Here is an 18,382-nt window from a genome sequence, read left to right as displayed (position 1 = left end):
CTACACCGTGTCAATTGCTTGCTGTCGTCGAGACCAGCATCATCGTCTGGTCCTGGAGTATCGACATCCATCGTCTGGGTCGTGCCGTCCATGATCCATGCATGTGCCTGCTAGCAGCTGCTCCATTTGTTTACGACCTTGTCGTCGGTACGATCTGCTGGGCGTGAGTGACACCAGCGTGTTGAATCAAACCATTGTTCAAGATTAAGTGTCTCGTAAGCATTTTAGACTTTTCCGATGGCTGGATGCAGGGATGATTTATTTGTCCGAGTTCGTGTATATTTTATGTGCAATGTGCAAAAGTCTAAAGTATTTAGTGTAGACTTGAGTCTTGGAAAAGTCTGACATGATGTGGATACAGAAGGGTCATGAATTGAACATGCATAATGCAGCTACCACCGCTCCTTGCGACAGTTTCGTGCTGGTAGTAGTAGACCGTGGAGCAGGCTACCTGCTATGGTGCTAGATGTGGCTCAACGATCACCATACGTATGGCCGTATAGTTTATGAAGCAAGCTGCAGCTTAATTGTCGTGATTAGTTTACGGTAGCTGGTCTACGTACGGTTCTTGATCCGTAGATTAGTATTCTACTTGCATTTGGTGGGACACATGTGGGATTATATATCTTGCTCTCCTGATTAGTAGTGATGTAGAGTATACTTAGCTGTGCTTGTTGATAATAAAACGTAGAATATTGATCTTTCTTAAAATGAAAATAAATTGATCTTATACAACAAATAAATAGAGCATATTATATGCTTTTGCACAAAAATTCTAAGAGAGTCTTTTGCTGAAGCTAGGCTACCGAGAGGGCTTAGAATACGCAAAACTCCAAATTTATAAAAGTATCTTCAGCAACAGTCCCTACTTCCGGCCCCTACTTTATTGTAGGGGCTGGCTCAACTTTCTAGGATTATATTTTTTATCATCAACTCTAGCAACATCCTCTACTACTCATCCTCTACTCCTACTATGACAAGTGGGAGCCACCTATCAGTCTCTCATCCACTCTTTCCATTATGACATATGGGGCCGGTAGTCAAAGCTTAGCTCCTCCTCTTTCTCTTCTCTCTCTCCTTCCTCTGCGTCTTAGGCTGTGTTTGGTTCAGCTTTCTGAACCTGCTTCTGCTTTCAAAAAGCAGAAGCTGAACCAAAGAGGTTCAGCTTTTCTGCAGCTGCTTTGAAAAAGCTGCTTTCCTGTAGTACAAATTTGAAAGCAGGTTGTACCCTGCTTTTGCAGCTTTTCCGAATTTGTGAAAACTACACACCTACTATTGGTCACGTATATACCCTTTCAATTCTTTTTTATATATAAGAAAATAAAGATTTTTTCATATATACGAAAATAAAAATAAAAAAAGAATACAAAAAATTAACTCCAAATATTTTTATATACATAAAAATAAAGATTTAAAGGAAAAATAATTTGGTCATCATAAAAAAATATTGTATACTATCAATTTGCATAAAGACAATATATAACTTTTTCACAGTCGACAGCTCACAGCAGTTTGAACCAAACGACTTTCAGCTTTTTCACAGCAGGCATCTCACAGCAGCTTTTTCATCTGACAGCAGCTTTTTCACAGCTCACAGGCTGAACCAATCACACCCTTTACACTCCGCAGCACCTGGGCGGCCTGCTCTTTCGTTGGTGAAGCGCGGGGCAAATTCAGCGGGAGAGGAGGGACGCCGGCTGCAACAGCTGGAGTCGGCGGGATCTGGCTTTCCACGGGTGGATCGAGAGGGGCGCCGCGGCTCCATCATGTCTGTCGCGGCAGAAGCTCGAGCGCCGGGGTGAAGGAGGGTGGCAGCACGGCGAATTGAGCTTGGGGCGCAGCGAATCGAGCTCGGAGCGGATCCAGGCGGCAACACTCGAGCTCCCCCAGCGGCTGGCAGACTCGGCTCAGTGGTGCTGGTCCGGCTCGAGCTCCTGAAGAGTCTCACCCCGAAGCCCGGGGGGGGGGGGGGGTGGGATAAAGGAGAGGGCTTTGAGCTCGGTGAGGCGAGCGACCGATGGCGGGACAGCTCCCTGGCGACGCGCCGGCCGGGGTCGGGATGGGGGCGAGAGGGCCACAACGCGTTGGGAGAGGGAGTGCTGGAGCTTTGGGGTGGCGGCGGGGGTGCTGCAGCTCGGGGGACAGCGGGATGCTTGAGGTCGGGGGCGGCGGTGTGCTGAGCTTGGGGGCGGCGGCGGCGCGAGAGCAGCGGCTGCGCTGGTGCCGCAGCTCGGGAGGCAGGGGTGCTTGAGCTCGGGGCAGCGGCGGCGCGGGGGCGGCAGTGGCCCGCGCGCGAGGGAGAGAGATATTTGGGGAAAACAGCAGGGGCCTCCCTGGCCACCTGTGGGAGAGGGGGCTGGAGGGGGTGGATTTGGGGTCCTCCCTAGCATAGGGACTTAGGTAGGGACCGTACCGGAGTATATTTTTTTTTGCTTTTAATTCCCACTTTTTGAGTAGGAGCTCAAGTAGGGATTTTGCTGGAGTTGATCTAAATAAGCCTCTATTAGATTTGGAGGGTGAAATAAAAGAACCACACTTCAGCAGATCCTCTACTAAATCCTCCATTTTTACGAGGTCTTCGAATCTCTTCCTCCAACCTCTATTCCTGGTGGGTCTCTAGGGAGTCCCTTATCTACTGACAAATGGGTCCCACCTTTTAGATTAAAAGAAGAGAGTGAGATTTAGAGACCACTGCTAGAGTTGAGGTTAGAAAACTTACCCTTAAAAAATAGAGGGAGCTCTTGCTCAAGAAGTAGGGAGGGTCTACTTTGAAGACTATTGCTGGAGATGCTCTAAACATTTGAATCTTGAATCTTGTGTGCTTTGTTTCGGAGAATAAATAGGGAAACCTTCCTAAAAAAATGCTTTTGCATATAGCTTGAGTCAGACCGCATCCACGCGTTCGGCGTGTCGACTGTCAACTCACTAATATACTCACGTAGAAATCACTGCGCACAGTTCTTAAAAAAAAAGAGAAATAATTGCGTATGTATAATTCTCGACCGGTTATTCAAAAATAGCAGTACAAATACAAACTCTGGATAATTATATGTGTGTGTGTGTGTGTGGCTGTATGTATATACTATATACTGTACTGTGGATCTACGTAGTAGATTGCAGAAGAAGGCTGGGTACGTGGCATGGCCTGAACCGTCCTATCAACTAACCCGATCGACCACTGTCGAAGAGTGTCCGTCGTCCGGCCCGGCAGATCATCGAAGCGCGTACGTGTTTGTGCACCCCGTCCATGGACACATGCAGGCAGGCAGCAGCTACTGGCTTCAATTCGTTCGCGCCCGCTACCTGCACCAGTCGTTGCAGTTGTCGCCCTTGCACCGCTGGTAGCACCCGCCCCACTGGAAGAGGTTGTTGATGAGGCACTTGACGCGGCACGTCGCCTCGCAGATCTGGCAGTCGATGCTGCTCACCAGCTTACTCCGCGAGCCGCCACCGCCGCCGCCTCTCCCGCCGCCGCCGCCTCGAGTGGTGCCGTTGCCGTCGCCTTCCGCGTCGATCGCCGCCGCGGCCTCCGCGGGCGCCTGCTGCGCGACCGCGGCGGCCGGCAGGAGCAGCAGCACGCAGATCACTATCGCCCCCGCCTTCACGGCGGCGGATGACGACGGCGGCCAGGACGCATGGCCCATGGGTACTGCCACGACGGTCAGGTGGGAGGATGGCGGGCTTGAATTGGCGCGAGAGGATGGAGGGATTGATTTGTACGCGCGGGGGCCGGCGCGTTCATGCCTTGGGCGTGATGGCAGCGCGGACCAGCGGCCGGAGCGCTGCTGGTGCCCGGTGGTTGGGTCATGGCAATTGCCCTCGCTCTGTTGGGGTCAACTTCAGTCTGCTAATAAGTGGGAAGCAACAAATTAAAATTCAGTGGAAACAGAGCGTCAGTTCTTGTTAAAATGGCTTGGTATATTTACTAGCTAAAGCCTTAGTAATAGTGTGACGAAATTGTTAAGGATCGGTTAGGATGTTGGACTGTTAAAAGAAGATACCCCAGCACCAAAAAAGGCTACCAACCCTGCAATGAAATGCCTGTTCATCCCGGCCTGCAACGAAGTGTATGAGCGCGCGCAGGCAGGACCCGACGCCTCCCCGAATCCGCGGTCTTGCCCCCGTGGTGCCCGGCCGGGCGGCCGGCCGACGAGCCGCACGAGCGGCGCGCGGCATGCGTTGCCGCGTCGCGTCGCGGGGGGGGGGGGCTCGGGGGCTCTCGATCGGGGTGGTGGTGCGACTTGCGAGCGGGGAGGTGTGCCGGGAGGAGGCCATCCTTGGTCGCCTCGGCGGCGCGCGCGCATGATTGGTTGATTGAAAACCTAGTACGGAGTTGTTGTTTTTTCTTTTTGAGAGGAACCTACGGAGTAAATAATAAGATGGATGATGGTTGTTGGTTGAAACGCCCGAGCAGAAAGTATACGGCCCAAAAGTCATATGCGTGTGCAGCCCACCACCATGACACGAATCTAGCCCATGATAAGCTAGAACGTGGGCCAGACTCAGCAGGCAGGCAGAGCGCAAGCGGGCACGGCTGGGCTTGACTGAAGTTTACCGGCATGTTTGGAGGAGCTAAACCTTCGAACTCGCATCAGATTGGAAACTTGTGCCGGGAAGCGTATGTCTCAGATACTTTCATATGATTACATGATGACAGGCCATCCTGTCATGAACCAGCAGCACTCTCGAATGGCAAAGCACACTCTCGAGCTGAGTGAAAGTGATGAGCCACGAGCCCTCCCCTCCGGAGGCACTGGCAATATGCATGCTAGTACACGCTAGCTGCTGCGGAGATCCGCGATCCGCGGAGCAACGCAAGTTTCAGAAAGTCAACACCAAGAATGTCCTCTACAGAGAGGCAAAGGCGACCAGGAAAAAAGAAGAAGAAGAATCGCAGAGCATCTTCTAACCTTCCATGCTTGCTGCCACCACGTTCAGCCGTGCAGGCGTGCCACCGTCGTACATAGTTTACTCTGTAACAAACACTGCCATGGCAAACTGAAAATTAAGGTACATTTGCTTCTGCGGTTTTAGTCTCGCTTATACATATGAAATAAAAATAATAATAATAATTTTGGTGCATGCATCAGCTAGCTATGCCTGGCTGATGATATGATTCACCTGGTGGGCTCCAGTGGGGATCCTAGGAAGGAGGAGGGGTGGAGCCCGCGCACAACTAATGAGAAGGTGACACGGCGGTGCCAGCTTAATTGGCCGTCTCTTTCCGACAGACGGGCGCCAACACGGATAGTATGGCCGGATGGACAGCCAGCATTGAGCCGGGATCATGTCACGGACAAAAGCACGCACACTAATTATAACCGGACTCGGCACCGGCCGTAGTGCTGCCAAAGTTCAACTGTCGCGAGTCATGATCGATACGGCAGCTTGTAGTGACCAGGGAACAAACATATACAGGGGCAATTTTCTTGTGGTAAAACATACATTAGCTGGATGAGATATGTGAACTGCCTCGTGGCACGTACGGTGGTGTAGACGTTAGGGTACTACTCCACTCACCAGTGGAGCAGCGTAGCTACGAGGGGCGATGTAGATATGTGTTGGCTGTGGTTTGTCCGGCGAGTAAGTTGCTCGATGACGATTCTTTTTCGGCGATCGGTGGTAGTCTTTGGCCGGTATTATGTATTATCCTTTAAATTGCACGAGTTATGCTTCCTTATTGTTCTTCCTTGTGTTAGGTTGTATCTCTATGTTCTGTAATACGTGATTTGTCACATCTTTTAATGAAAGTTCAGGTGGACATCTTGCCCGTCGCAGTTCGTCTAAAAAAATAGTTGCATATGTTATCTCAACCTAGCTAGGTCGTCCAAGTGAGGATAAGGTAACAACCTTGTTATCTCAACCCCACACATAAGGGTCCTAATCAAAGCTATGTGGCGTTACCCTATCTAGCTAGGCATCACGTCCCTCTCAAATCTCGAAATTGTACGTTCACCCGTCCTGGCGGCTTCCAATCTGTCTTGCTCAGGTTGACAAAGCAACATACAAAACCGCACAGGCTTTGTGGCAGGATAATCGATGGCTACTTATGATGGCGCCGTGTATGCTTAGCTGAAACAGATATTTTTACAATAATCCTGAGGTTAGTCAACAATTAATAATCATACCAGCGGATCAATCTGCTGCCTGGACTGATAGGCTAATATCATCACTGAACCCACATAGTCTATATCACTGAAGTACTGAACCCACAGAGTAATAAAGCTGCATGTTTAAGAGTATCTCTAAGAGTTTTTCTAAATTTTACTCTTTAAATTATCATTTGAAAAGCTTTCTTCATAAAAATCGCTTTCCATATGTTTTCACTCTTCAACAGCTTTTCTATATCATGTGTACGTTCCAGAAAACCATTTTCATTATCTATCTTTGCTTAGCGAGAAATACGAAATGAAAGTGGCTACATTTGGATAACCGCTTAAAGAAGCTGTTGGAGTATACTTTTCCATCAAAATCTCTATTTCTAACAATGAGAAAAGATATAGAGAGTCTTTTGGAGTTACTCTAAGAATAAAAATTAATAATCCTAAGACGAGACTGTTGCTATATAATCTCGCAAAAAAAAATAGCAGCGCGATCGAAGAGGATCCCCGCCCGTGTCCCACTCCCAGCACCGTCCAATCCCGGCGCGAGAACGATCGATCGATCGAGCTACGAATGGCCGGCGAAAGGCGAGGCAGCGAGGGGACACGGCGTGGAGCACCCCCGGGGGCCCCCGGCCGGCGGCCGGCCACCGTGTCGCCCGTCCCGGCGGCAGCCAGCGACGCCCCGCTTCCCGGCCCTCGCGCGGGCGCTCTCCCCCTTTCCGCGCCGCTGTTCCGACGGGGTCCGGCCGGTGACCGTCCGTTCCCGGGCACAGCTCCGGCCGAGCGCTGGTTTAATGGCGACACCAGACCGTGTCTGCTGCTATACTTGCTCCGTTCCGTTCCGTTCACACGGCACATGGTGCTTACCCTGAAGCCTGAAAGATTATACGCGCCGCGTGTACGGTATTACAGGACACAAGACGTGCGATCACATGCTACTATATAGATAAGACATGTAAGGCTACGAGGCTTTGCTAGTCTTAGGTACGCAGCCAATATTTCCGATAACAACACCTGGGGTTTAAGAATGGGCGAGGGAGACATTGGAGCCCTACAAAGTTTTCCTTTTTCTTTCCCCTCTGGAAGTGCCAATAGACGTCGCCTTTATTTTCTTGCTTACCTTGGTACAATCAGAGTGACGGAGGACAGATTAAATCTATAGTATGGCACACATAAGCTAGACAGAGCTCCAAGCCTTGATTCATGGTGGCATTGCAGAGAAAATACTAAAGAAAGCATGCATGATATTGCTAGCAAATTAAGGTACGGTAACCGTCATACCTTGCCATACCGGAAGCTCCGCCACTAGATACAATGAACTTTGTTGGAAATCAAGAAACTAACACCTTTTTATTTTAGTGCTCCTTTTTTATTTTATTTTAAGTAACTCTCGGCGCTTCTGCCCAGCTATTTTAATTTGTTACCTCCCTTCCGTGTCGGTATATTATTTTGGCAGCATGCTAGCTTCATTTAATAAAAAGAACTAGGCTTAGCCAACAAAAATTTATGTACTTGCTCCTTCGTATGTAAATGTCTTGATCTGCAAATTTTAAAGCCTATCCATCTTATCGAATGCTATATAAAATACATATGCAAATTATTATTGTCAATATTGTTATTATTTTGGTGGCTACGAGGCTTTGCTAGTCTTAGGTACCATCCAATATTTCCTCACTCCTTTCTACCGCCGGTAGTTATATGGATGGCATCGTGGATGACGACTCAAATAATATGTTGGATACATCCACAAATGAGGCTAAAAAAATACGGTATAATTTTATCGAGTAAATGTTTTGGTCTGCAAATTTTAAAGCTTATCCATCTTATCGAATGCTATATAAAATACATATACAAGTTATTGTTGTCATTATTATTATTACTATATTGCGGAATCATCATTCGAGTGTACTTGAAGCAAATCTTTGGCCCATACAAACCATCCAACGGCTATAAGCATTTTTATTGATTGATACACACGCAAAAAAGATCCAGTTGCTGACGCCCTGATGGAATGGAATTATTTGTAAGGATTTTACAGATCCAGAGATAATATTCCAGAATAGAAAGCCTAAAAAATCACGAGGAAAACAGAAAACAAGCAGGCACCTCGCTGCACGTTCCTCCCTCTCCGCCTCCGCCTCTGACCTTCCGCGCTGGCCAATTTTTTTCCCTCCTCCCTGGAAGTGGGCCGCCTCCCGATCCCTCCCCCACCGACAATGCCGCCGCGCCGCGCGCGGGCGCGCGGCCGCCGGCGCTGCTAGGATCCCCGCGCGACCCCACGCCGCGCCGCGGCCGGAGAGAGAGCCCCCGACCACCACCCGGCGGGCCCAGGCCGACCAATGCGCGAGCGCGCCCGGCACGCGACCCGCGTGTCACCGATGCCGCCGCCCGCGGGTGGCGAGGACCCCGATGCCGACGCGGCGCCCTCCTGCAGCGGCTCCGCCGACGAAGGCGACGCGCAGACGCAGGAGCGGTCGCTCCCCAACGGCGACATCTACACGGGCCAGTGGCGCGGCGCCGTGCCCCACGGCGCCGGCAAGTACCTCTGGGCGGACGGGTGCATGTACGAGGGCGAGTGGCGGCGGGGAAAGGCCACCGGCCGCGGCAGGTTCTCCTGGCCGTCCGGCGCCACCTACGAGGGCGAGTTCCTCGACGGCTTCATGCACGGCGCCGGGACCTACGTCGGCGCCGCGGGGGACACCTACCGCGGCGCCTGGGCGAAGAATCTCGAGCACGGCGCCGGCGAGAAGCGCTACGCCAACGGCGACCGGTACGACGGCGAGTGGCGCGCGGGGCTCCCCGACGGCTGCGGACGCTACGCCTGGCGCGACGGCACCGAGTACGCCGGCGGCTGGCGCGCGGGGCTCATCCACGGCCGCGGCGCGCTCGTCTGGGCCAATGGCAACCGCTACGACGGCGGCTGGGAGGGCGGCCGCCCGCGCGGGCAGGGCACGTTCCGCTGGTCCGACGGCAGCCTCTACGTCGGCTTCTGGGGCCGCGAGGCGCCCGGCGGCGCCGTCTACCAGAAGGGCGTGTACTACCCGTCCCCGGCGGCGGCGGGCGACTCCCCACGGGGGCGCGACCCGAGGGAGGTCTTCGCGCGGGAGCTGCCGGAGTGCGTGCGCTCCGGCACCGAGGCCCAATCGGCGCTCACGTCTCTGAGATCGCTCAAATGGCTGATGCGGTCGGTCAGCGGGCGCGGGAGCTCCTCCTCCGGGCGGAGCAATGGCTCGGGAGGCAGCCTCGTGCACTTCTGGGGGTCCGATGGAGATGTCAAGTGTGACATTGGGGACGACTGGAGGCGGCGGAGTGTCAGGGAAGGGAGGGGGCTGCCACCGCCATCTCCGGCCCCAGCGCCGCACCTGGCCAACATCGTGCCCTTGCGGGTGTTGAAGCGGCAGGGGGCAACCATTGCCAAGGGGCACAAGAACTACGAGCTAATGCTCAATCTGCAGCTCGGGATCAGGTGCATTTCTTGGCCGTGATGATTATCTGCTTGATTTATTTTGGTATGACCTGTAGCTGAACCTGAAGTAATCGAGAAACTTGAAATTGCAATTAGGTATGTATCTCACATAGTTCTTCAATAAATCTACATTGGGTCTCTTCAATAAATCTACATTGGGCAATGTGAATTAAACCTTAATACTGCCTCTTTGTGACAGCCTATATCTACTTTTCGGAAAGCAATGAAGCACTTAAATTTTGCAATCATGCATTGAAAATGCAAAACATCAAAAAGCATCTAAAGCCTTGTAGTGTAGAGTAAAATGGCTTCAAACTGGAACAACGTTTCATGTTCCGGATTTTTATGAGCAAGCAGAGGGGATTGGGTATTGTGTTTTCATCAGCGTAGCACTGCCTTCTGAATTGTCATCACTAGTTAAAACCTGAATGAAATTATATTTAGATTGACTTGGCACTGGTTCTGCTTTGTGAAGAAGTTCTATATCAGGACCTAATTTACTCTACTAATCACGCTTTATGTCCTAAATATTACATAAGCGCCATGAATTCCTATTTCTTTTCATATATTTTCGAGGAGAGAGGATTTGGTCCTATCTTCAGAATGTCATATTTCTTTCTGACAACAGAAATAAATTTCTTATTTCCTGAATGACATTATGGAATAGGCATGCAGTAGGAAGACAAGGTCAAGCTATATTAGACCTGAAATCATCAGCATTTGATCCAAAGGAGAAAGTGTGGACAAAATTCCCTCCTGAAGGCTCAAAATATACCCCTCCACACAATTCGTGTGATTTCAAATGGAAGGATTACTGCCCAAAGGTGTTCCGGTTGGTCATCACTCCCATAATAAAGATGCATAGTATGTGTTCTTAATCATTTGATAGTGTTATGCTCATCAAAGCACACATATGTTCAATTGCAGGACTCTTCGTAAGCTGTTCAAGGTTGACCCAGCTGACTATATGTTGTCCCTCTGTGGAAATGATGCTCTTCGGGAGCTTTCATCCCCTGGCAAGAGTGGAAGCTTCTTTTACTTGACGAATGATGATCGCTACATGATAAAGACAATGAAGAAAGCTGAAGTGAAGGTATATCTTTTGCTGTCTTTTTCCAAACGCTTTCTAAGCTTCTTAGATTGGCAAAAATTTTGTTCTAAATATATGGATTACCTATTACCATACAGTTGCTTCTGAAGATGCTTCCAGCTTACTACAATCATGTCCGTGCATTTGAGGATACCTTAGTGACAAAGTTCTTTGGTCTACATTGCGTAAAGTCTGGAATACACCAGAAGAAGGTTAGAAAATTATATACTGTCCATCCTATCCTCACCATTTATTCTAGTTTCTTTTCCTTTTCTTTTGGAAACAGATGGCAGGAGCTACTATTCACTAAAGAGAAAATAGTTTTTTAAAGATAAAAACTGCAGCAAGTGGTTTCACCAGGTGGATAAACACTGACACACCAATTTCACACCAACACCTAAAACACACAATTGCACCAAAGCATTATCCTTGTCATTTGTCTATGAACAGAACATGTTGGTATTGAAGCATCATTTCTGTGGCTGATTGCATGTGTCCTTCATACTTACTACTCAGGTTCGTTTTGTCATAATGGGAAATTTGTTCTGCTCTGATCATACTATCCATAGGCGATTTGATCTAAAAGGATCATCTCTTGGCCGTATAACTGACAAGCCACCGGCTGAGATTGATGAGTATACAACTCTGAAGGACCTTGATCTTAACTTTATCTTTCGGTTACAGAAACAATGGTACCAAGAGTTTCAAAGGTGTGAACATCTTGTGCATGATTCTCATATCATTATGACCTAAGAATGGTCTGTAACCTTGTCACTTTTACCGTTGTGCTAATGTAGATGTTAAATATCTTGGAGCAGGCAAGTGGATAAGGACTGCGAGTTCCTTGAGCAGGAGAAGATTATGGATTACAGTCTATTGGTGGGTGTACATTTTAGAGGTAAGGAAGACATATCTGCTTCTGCAGGTTGGTTGAAAACTCGAATCCTGATTTGGTTATGTGCATTCGTTGAAGGTGCCGTTGACGTTGATGGTGAAAAGCTTGCTACACCTCGGCTTTCAAGATGGGACAGGGATCACTTTCGTTCTGATCCAAACAGGTAATGATCCTTAAATATAGAAAAATCCTAGTTATTGATTCTTGTTTTATCTAGTCACTTTGCAAAAGGTACCAGAACTCAAAACACCATTCAGTTAATTAGTTCTTGAGCCTTCTAATGTGATAGTTGGTATTCACACTTCATGCATTCTGACAGTAAGATGATTAATTTTCTTTGACTGAGCAGGTGGTCGAAAATTAAGCTTGGGGCAAACATGCTGTCAAGGGCTGAACTTACAGCCCGAAAGAATGATGGTGATATTTTTGGAAAGCCAACTGGGGAGTACTGTGATGTTATATTGTATTTCGGGATTATTGATATACTTCAGGACTATGATATTGGCAAAAGGCTAGAGCATGCTTACAAATCTTTTCAGTATGATTCAACATCCATCTCAGCGGTCGATCCAAAACAGTATTCCAGACGCTTCAAAGATTTCATATACAAAGCTTTTCAAGAGGATAAAGTAGACAGCTGAAAGCATTTTGAGACCTTGTGGCTGATAGTCTGTGACTTGAAAAAGCGAGAGATCAAGCTGAGAACAGTGCAATGTGACGATTTCTTGATAGACTTTTTACTGCACCATACAGGAGTACAGGAGTTCAGCAGTTTCCTTAGAAGGCACCAAGGCCATAGTTGCTGGAGCTCCTAGTGGTATTTCCAGGAATCGGATTGGCTGGCATGTAAATACAAGCAATGTGCACAGATACAGAGTTCAGCAACATCCACGAACATAGGAAATGTAACTGACAGAATCAAATTATACATAGAAACATGCGACCAAAAGTGTATGTTCTTTTCCTCAGGAATTATTTTCCTATCCTGGGAGCCTTTCAATAGATTGAGGGGAAAATTTTGAGATTCTTCAGTCTTGCGCTTCACACTTGAGGCGTCCAAAACCCTACTTTGAGACCACCCCCCCCCCCCCCCCCCCAACCAAAACGCGCTGGAGAGCTGCATGTCATCGCATTAACGATTTGTACCTCTATCTCGTCATCCATTTAGTTATCTGAATGCTTCCAAGAGCGAGGTGCAATGATGTTTTTTTTAATGTAAGAGTGGTAAGGTCATTCATTGTATCAGTTAACGTCAAGTGGAAGATCATCCTGCTGACGGTTTGTTGAGAGTAACCATGTATTTGGCATTTGCTAGGCAATGCTGAGGTGGGCCCACTTAGTGGCAGCAGAGGCATCAAGTGCACCGGTTTTTGGTCTGCCTGAAGGTCAGCTTGTGATGATGGCAGTATGCCTCAGACGCAAGATTACGTAATCTTGAGAATACGTTTATGGCCTGCTAATTTTTTCATGGAATCAATTTGTCCTGCGAAATGACCCATCCTTAATACTAAGTGGAACCGATTGATGGCGGACGACGTGATCTCGTGACTTAAACCAAACAGCGCGGAGGCTCGGTTTTTGGATCCGATGGTCCGAACAGAGCGCCCCATGATGCAGATCAAACAGATGTTAGTGGCTTGACCAACTTCTTGTAACGCGTTAAGGGAACCGGGCATTTTCCACAAGTTTTTTTTCCCTTGAGATTCAGCTCGTGATTGATTTGTAAAGAAATGGACAATGCTAGATACGTTTTGAATTCTGAAACTAGAGGAAGCACGTTAATGTATGACTCAGAATTTGTGTAGAATTTTGATGTATACTATATATTATGCAAAATTAATACAAGAGAAAGGAAAGTAAAGAACAATGAGAGATTCTATAAATTTTAGGTGGAAACATTTTTAATAAAATAGAAAAGATACAGAAAATAGTCAGGCGATCAGAAAAAATAATAATAAGGTAGTTGTGGTATTGTGGGAGCTAATCATCTGTAAGCATACAGACCCATAATCAAAAAATAAATACACCATAGTCATCACTAGAAAACAACTAAATTGGGGATAAAATAAAATGTGGTTCTTGATAATATAGAAAACCATATAAAACATAACCATACGTGCAACAAGTGGGATGTAGTGATTTTATCAATCTCAAGATCCTCGGTTTCTTAGAAGTGCTTGTAGGTGTAGAGTGTGCGTGTATTCGTTCATAGTGTTGAGTGGGTGCATATGGAAGTTAGAAAAAATAATTGTGCCGTGGTTCCTTTATTCAATAAAATAATGAAAAAAAGAATAGCTTTACTTATCTGTCTAGTGTAATACTATAGTGTTGCAAATAACTTAGAGATGTTACATATGCACAATGTACAGTTGTATACTTTTTAGGTATATACATTAGAACTTTATTTTAAATAGAGCTGCGCTTTGATCATAGATGTTAGATTTCTATATATTAAGGAAATAATTAACCCTAGAATAAAGTCTAGCTAGCCACACAATTTAGCAGTACGTATTGAACAGATGACATTGGTGCTGAGAAAAACCGACGGTAGCTTGGGAATTTAGAATGGACACATGGTGGAGTCTAAAAAAGGGTCGAAAGTGGCTGGAATTATGCAAATTCAAGGCTTTTCTAGTAAAGCTGGAGCCTGGAGCAGGATGACGTGCGTGGCTGCTGGGGCGGCACGTGGTAGGGAGACGAACCCGGGAGAGCACACAGCTCGGCGGGGCGGGCAGCGAGCGGGCGCGCGAGCTCGGCGTCGTGGCGGAGCAAAACTTCCGGGAGCGGAGGAGGAGAGAGAAACTATGAAAAGATCCGGTTTTGCGGGGCCGCGGGTCTGGATGGGGACAACACGTGCGGCATTGCGGAGAGGAGGTGCGAGGGTCACGCGGGAGGAGGACGAGGACGACGACGAGGGGGCGCGCCGCGACGGTGAGGGTGGAGGACGCCGGCGATGGGAGGGGGCTGCCGCCGCCGTCGCCGGCGACGGGGCCCTACGCCGGCGGCAGGTCGCGAGGCCCGCGGCGGCAGGGAGAGACCATCGCCAAGGGCCACAAGAACTACGAGCTCATGCTCAACCTGCAGCTCGGCATCAGGTGGGTGCCCACCCTCAGCCGTGTCTCATTTCTCGATCCCATTGGTTCTTCTGATGACCCTTCCGAAGAAAAAACCGTTTCTTGGTTTACCTCATCAATCCGGTCAGACATCCGGTGCTAACATTCTACTACTTGGGAAATTGTTCCTACATGCGATTGTTGATTTGCAATGTAATGCCATTGCCATGAGGGCCGAGGAATTTGCATTTGGTTGGTGATCTTATGTTTACCATTAGATAATTCGATCATCCTGGTTCGATGCCAATGTAAAGTTGACAGATTTTGCCCTTTTTGATGAGAACCTATATGATTGCTAAACAGAACATGTGCGGTTCCTAAACGATGTGAAGCAAATGATTGATGATCTCTTTGCCCCCTTCCCATCCAGTCATGGATATGGGATTTCATCATTTCAAGTATATAACCTGTGGTCATTCCGGTATCTTGCAACTGTTGAGAGCTATACTAATGGTGCCTAATGTCCTGGACAATTATTGACCTACAAGAGAGGATTGGTCTGCTTCTGCTAATTGATTCGGGAGGGCATGAATGATAACACCGTGTGCCTTTTTACTGAAAATTAACAGGCAGGGATGAATGCAGACAAGTACTTCAGAGCTTGGCACATGATTTTTGGTTGGATGCTCATGCCTGGAAAGTCATTTTTATATAAGGGGCACCCAATTTTTAATCATATAACTTGAAACATAAGAGTTTATTGTACACAGAGAAGTCCAGATGTAAGAAGACTACAATAAGATCCATGATGGCGTCATGCTCTTTAATTTGGCATTTCGGCTTACGGCAGCAGCTTGCCAATTGAAATAGTACAGGAGATCAGCCCTTCTGTGCTGTAGTTTTCAACAGCATAATTTTTTCTGAGGACATTAAGCGGTGTAGCATAATAAGAATATGGAGCTACCCTGTGGCAGAAGAATATAGAATATTTTTTCTTTACTATTAGATAATTCAGTTATCATGTAGAGATTCATATTAATTCTCACATTAAGAATGTCATACGCCTTTTAGTAAGTATGTTTATGCCCCAATCATCTTTTCTGCATAACAGGCATGCGGTAGGAAAGCAAGGTCCAATTACACTTGATCTTAAATCATCAGCTTTTGACCCAAAGGAGAAAGTATGGACACGGTTCCCTCCGGAGGGCTCAAAGTACACCCCTCCACACAGTTCTTGTGATTTCAAATGGAAGGATTACTGCCCACAAGTATTCCGGTTGGTCATCACTCCCAGACATAATATATATGTTACACCATCCTTATTGTGGCATGCATGACATTAGCAGTTAATTTGTACTGGACTGGATCTCAGGACATTGCGCAAGTTGTTCAAGGTTGATGCCGCAGACTATATGTTATCCCTTTGTGGAGACCAGGCTCTCCGGGAGCTCTCATCACCTGGTAAAAGTGGAAGCTTCTTTTATCTTACGAGCAACGACCAGTACATGATAAAGACAATGAAGAAATCTGAAGTAAAGGTTTGTGAGTTCTTCCTCAACTTCAAAGATCATCAGTGGTTTTGTCCTTAATCAACTGAACATTTGTTGTTATAATATCATATAGATATTTCTGAAGATGCTTCGAGCTTATTATAATCATGTCAGGGCATTTGAGAACACTCTAGTCACAAAGTTCTTCGGTCTTCACTGTGTCAAATTAGCTGGAGCGAACCAAAAGAAGGTCAGAATTTAATATTTATCTAATTATCATGGTATAGCTAGTTAGCTGTGATGATGAGTAGACTGACTCTTTCCTAGCTTACTTGTCATGGCTGAATCCTGACTGTTTGTTTGCTTTTGTACTATCACCCAGGTTCGTTTTGTCATAATGGGGAATCTGTTCTGCTCTGATTACCCCATTCATAGGAGATTTGACCTGAAAGGTTCATCTCTTGGACGTACAACTGACAAGCCACAGACAGAGATTGATGAGTACACTACTCTGAAGGATCTTGATCTCAACTTTATATTTCGATTGCAAAAACATTGGTGCCAGGAGTTCCAAAGGTGAGTGATGCTAGGGCTGAAAGAAATCACAACCACCTTACACATTTTAACGTCGAGGTTAAATCTGTTGAAGCAGGCAAGTCGACAGGGACTGCGAGTTTCTCGAGCAGGAAAATATCATGGATTATAGTCTCTTGGTTGGTGTACATTTTAGGGATACTAGGGATAGGCTATTGACCGGAGGTTGGTTGAAACAGAACTATTTTAATAATCTTTCACATGGTTATCATGTACCTTACAAAGTGCATTGCCCTGCATTACTTGAAGGTTCATTTGATAGTGACAGCAGCAGAGGATCATCGCCTCACTTGTCTAGAGGAGATACGGATGCAAACAGGTAAAACAAGACAGTAAATTATTCTTGACTTGAATGAAACTAGATACCAATCGAAATACTTGCTAGATGCAACAGCATTTCCATCCTTTGATTCATCATGCCTTAACCTATTTCCCAAGTGGATCTGCTTGATAGTCTATCCACAGATCACACCCATATGTCAAACATGGAGGCCAACATTTTGGCATTCCCTTGATGTTTGCTGGCTGAGTTGGCTCTAGTTTCTAATTTTTGCTGCATTAATGCATTGTTATGTTATTGTAACAAAGACTGTTCGTTTGGACAGGTTCACCAAGATAAAACTTGGGTCAAACATGCCGATAAGAGCTGAACGGACAATAAGAAAGAGTGACATTGAACCGCAGATTATTGGCGAGCCTACTGGAGAGTTCTACGACGTTGTATTATATTTCGGGATCATAGACATACTTCAAGATTACGATATCAGCAAAAAGCTTGAGCATGCATACAAGTCTTTCCAATATGACCCAACATCCATTTCAGCAGTCGATCCAAAACAGTACTCGAGACGCTTCAGAGACTTCGTATTCAAAGCGTTCCAGGAAGAGAAGTTGGACTTGTGAAAAAACACATGGAAGCTCAGGAGCCAGCGTTGCTGCTGACATGGATACCACCAGTGTTGAAATGCAGAAACATGGCGCTGCTCGCATTGTGGCAGAGCTTTTGGCGACCTTGCTTGCTACTTCCACACCAGACTGCAGCGCACGACAGAAGCTTCAGTAGAAGGCATCCGGATGATGAAGCCCCTGCCTGCAGACTCTGAGGGATTCAGCTGGCTCTGATGTAGGAATAAGGCTCCAACTCGAGATATCGGTGCATTTCAATAAGCAGGTTCAACAGTATTTTTTCATAAAATAGTTGCTTGGCAAACTGCTGTTCACTCAGCTGCATTTCTACAGCTGCTGTTTACACTGCACTGTAATGCCAAGCGACGCCTAAAACAAGTATACATGCATATAGAAATCACTGATATTAGTGTAGACGCTGACAACCTACAGAGAAATTTGTAATGACAGTTCAGGGATGTAAATCTTTTTTACATGAGGCGACAGGTCACAGTTCTTCTGCTTATCTGGTAATATAGTACTTGCTGGTAAATACGTACATGGAATCTATGTTCTGATGGAATTGTTGGGTTGGATGATTTTAACACACATAACATGTTTCACAGAGAGACGGATGCCGGGACTTGCTATTTAGTTGTCGACCACAAATTAAGCAGGTGGTGGTCACATAAAAAAAATTATACATCTTCATTTGATTATAGAAATATTGATTCAAGAAATTCATGAAAAACGACGTTGAGTCAACCAGAGCATTTTTTATTCAGCAAGTTAAAAACTATCAAAT

At 46.9% G+C, this 18,382-nt stretch overlaps 3 protein-coding genes across 5 annotated transcripts; 2 read left to right on the top strand and 1 right to left on the bottom strand.

The window, feature by feature from the left end:
- Positions 1–3,029: 3,029 nt before the first annotated feature.
- On the bottom strand, positions 3,030–4,154 carry LOC112875910 (homeobox even-skipped homolog protein 2-like). The gene is made up of 2 exons (XM_025939916.1): positions 4,027–4,154; positions 3,030–3,844 (listed from the first exon to the last, which is right to left on the bottom strand). Exon 2 carries the CDS (start codon positions 3,642–3,644, stop codon positions 3,300–3,302), a length of 345 nt encoding a protein of 114 aa, XP_025795701.1. The 5' UTR covers positions 3,645–3,844; positions 4,027–4,154; the 3' UTR covers positions 3,030–3,299.
- Positions 4,155–8,428: 4,274 nt separating this feature from the next.
- On the top strand, positions 8,429–12,586 carry LOC112875908 (phosphatidylinositol 4-phosphate 5-kinase 6-like). 3 transcript variants are annotated; one of them, XM_025939914.1, is made up of 8 exons: positions 8,429–9,570; positions 10,238–10,402; positions 10,498–10,663; positions 10,759–10,872; positions 11,177–11,370; positions 11,479–11,558; positions 11,634–11,718; positions 11,905–12,586. In XM_025939914.1, the coding sequence occupies exons 1-8, from the start codon at positions 8,444–8,446 to the stop codon at positions 12,194–12,196; spliced, it is 2,223 nt and encodes a 740-aa protein (XP_025795699.1). In that variant the 5' UTR covers positions 8,429–8,443; the 3' UTR covers positions 12,197–12,586. The 3 variants fall into 3 exon arrangements, 2 of the variants coding, with proteins under 2 accessions (XP_025795699.1, XP_025795698.1); XR_003225236.1 differs by lacking the exon at positions 11,905–12,586 and having other exon boundaries at positions 11,458–11,558; positions 11,634–11,681; XM_025939913.1 differs by having other exon boundaries at positions 11,479–11,718.
- A 1,789-nt stretch (positions 12,587–14,375) lies between these two features.
- Positions 14,376–18,048, top strand: LOC112875909 (phosphatidylinositol 4-phosphate 5-kinase 4-like). The gene is made up of 8 exons (XM_025939915.1): positions 14,376–14,650; positions 15,720–15,884; positions 15,981–16,146; positions 16,232–16,348; positions 16,481–16,674; positions 16,751–16,857; positions 16,942–17,011; positions 17,298–18,048. The coding sequence occupies exons 1-8, from the start codon at positions 14,625–14,627 to the stop codon at positions 17,593–17,595; spliced, it is 1,143 nt and encodes a 380-aa protein (XP_025795700.1). The 5' UTR covers positions 14,376–14,624; the 3' UTR covers positions 17,596–18,048.
- The last annotated feature ends 334 nt before the right edge of the window (positions 18,049–18,382 follow it).

This window comes from Panicum hallii, chromosome 9, assembly GCF_002211085.1.
Source record: "Panicum hallii strain FIL2 chromosome 9, PHallii_v3.1, whole genome shotgun sequence".
NCBI lineage: Eukaryota > Viridiplantae > Streptophyta > Magnoliopsida > Poales > Poaceae > Panicum > Panicum hallii.
This window is presented reverse-complemented; position numbering and strand designations above follow the sequence as displayed.

What these genes read in the sequence shown, in the direction of transcription:
- LOC112875910 (XM_025939916.1), bottom strand. Translation starts at nt 3,644, where the DNA reads ATGGGCCATGCGTCCTGGCCGCCGTCGTCATCCGCCGCCGTGAAGGCG.
- LOC112875908 (XM_025939913.1), top strand. Translation starts at nt 8,444, where the DNA reads ATGCGCGAGCGCGCCCGGCACGCGACCCGCGTGTCACCGATGCCGCCG. An exon ending in TACTGCCCAAAGGTGTTCCG is followed by an intron (nt 10,403 to 10,497) that starts GTTGGTCATCAC and finishes GTTCAATTGCAG; the next exon opens with GACTCTTCGTAAGCTGTTCA. An exon ending in TGGTACCAAGAGTTTCAAAG is followed by an intron (nt 11,371 to 11,478) that starts GTGTGAACATCT and finishes ATCTTGGAGCAG; the next exon opens with GCAAGTGGATAAGGACTGCG.
- LOC112875909 (XM_025939915.1), top strand. Translation starts at nt 14,625, where the DNA reads ATGCTCAACCTGCAGCTCGGCATCAG. An exon ending in TGAAGAAATCTGAAGTAAAG is followed by an intron (nt 16,147 to 16,231) that starts GTTTGTGAGTTC and finishes AATATCATATAG; the next exon opens with ATATTTCTGAAGATGCTTCG. An exon ending in CTGGAGCGAACCAAAAGAAG is followed by an intron (nt 16,349 to 16,480) that starts GTCAGAATTTAA and finishes ACTATCACCCAG; the next exon opens with GTTCGTTTTGTCATAATGGG.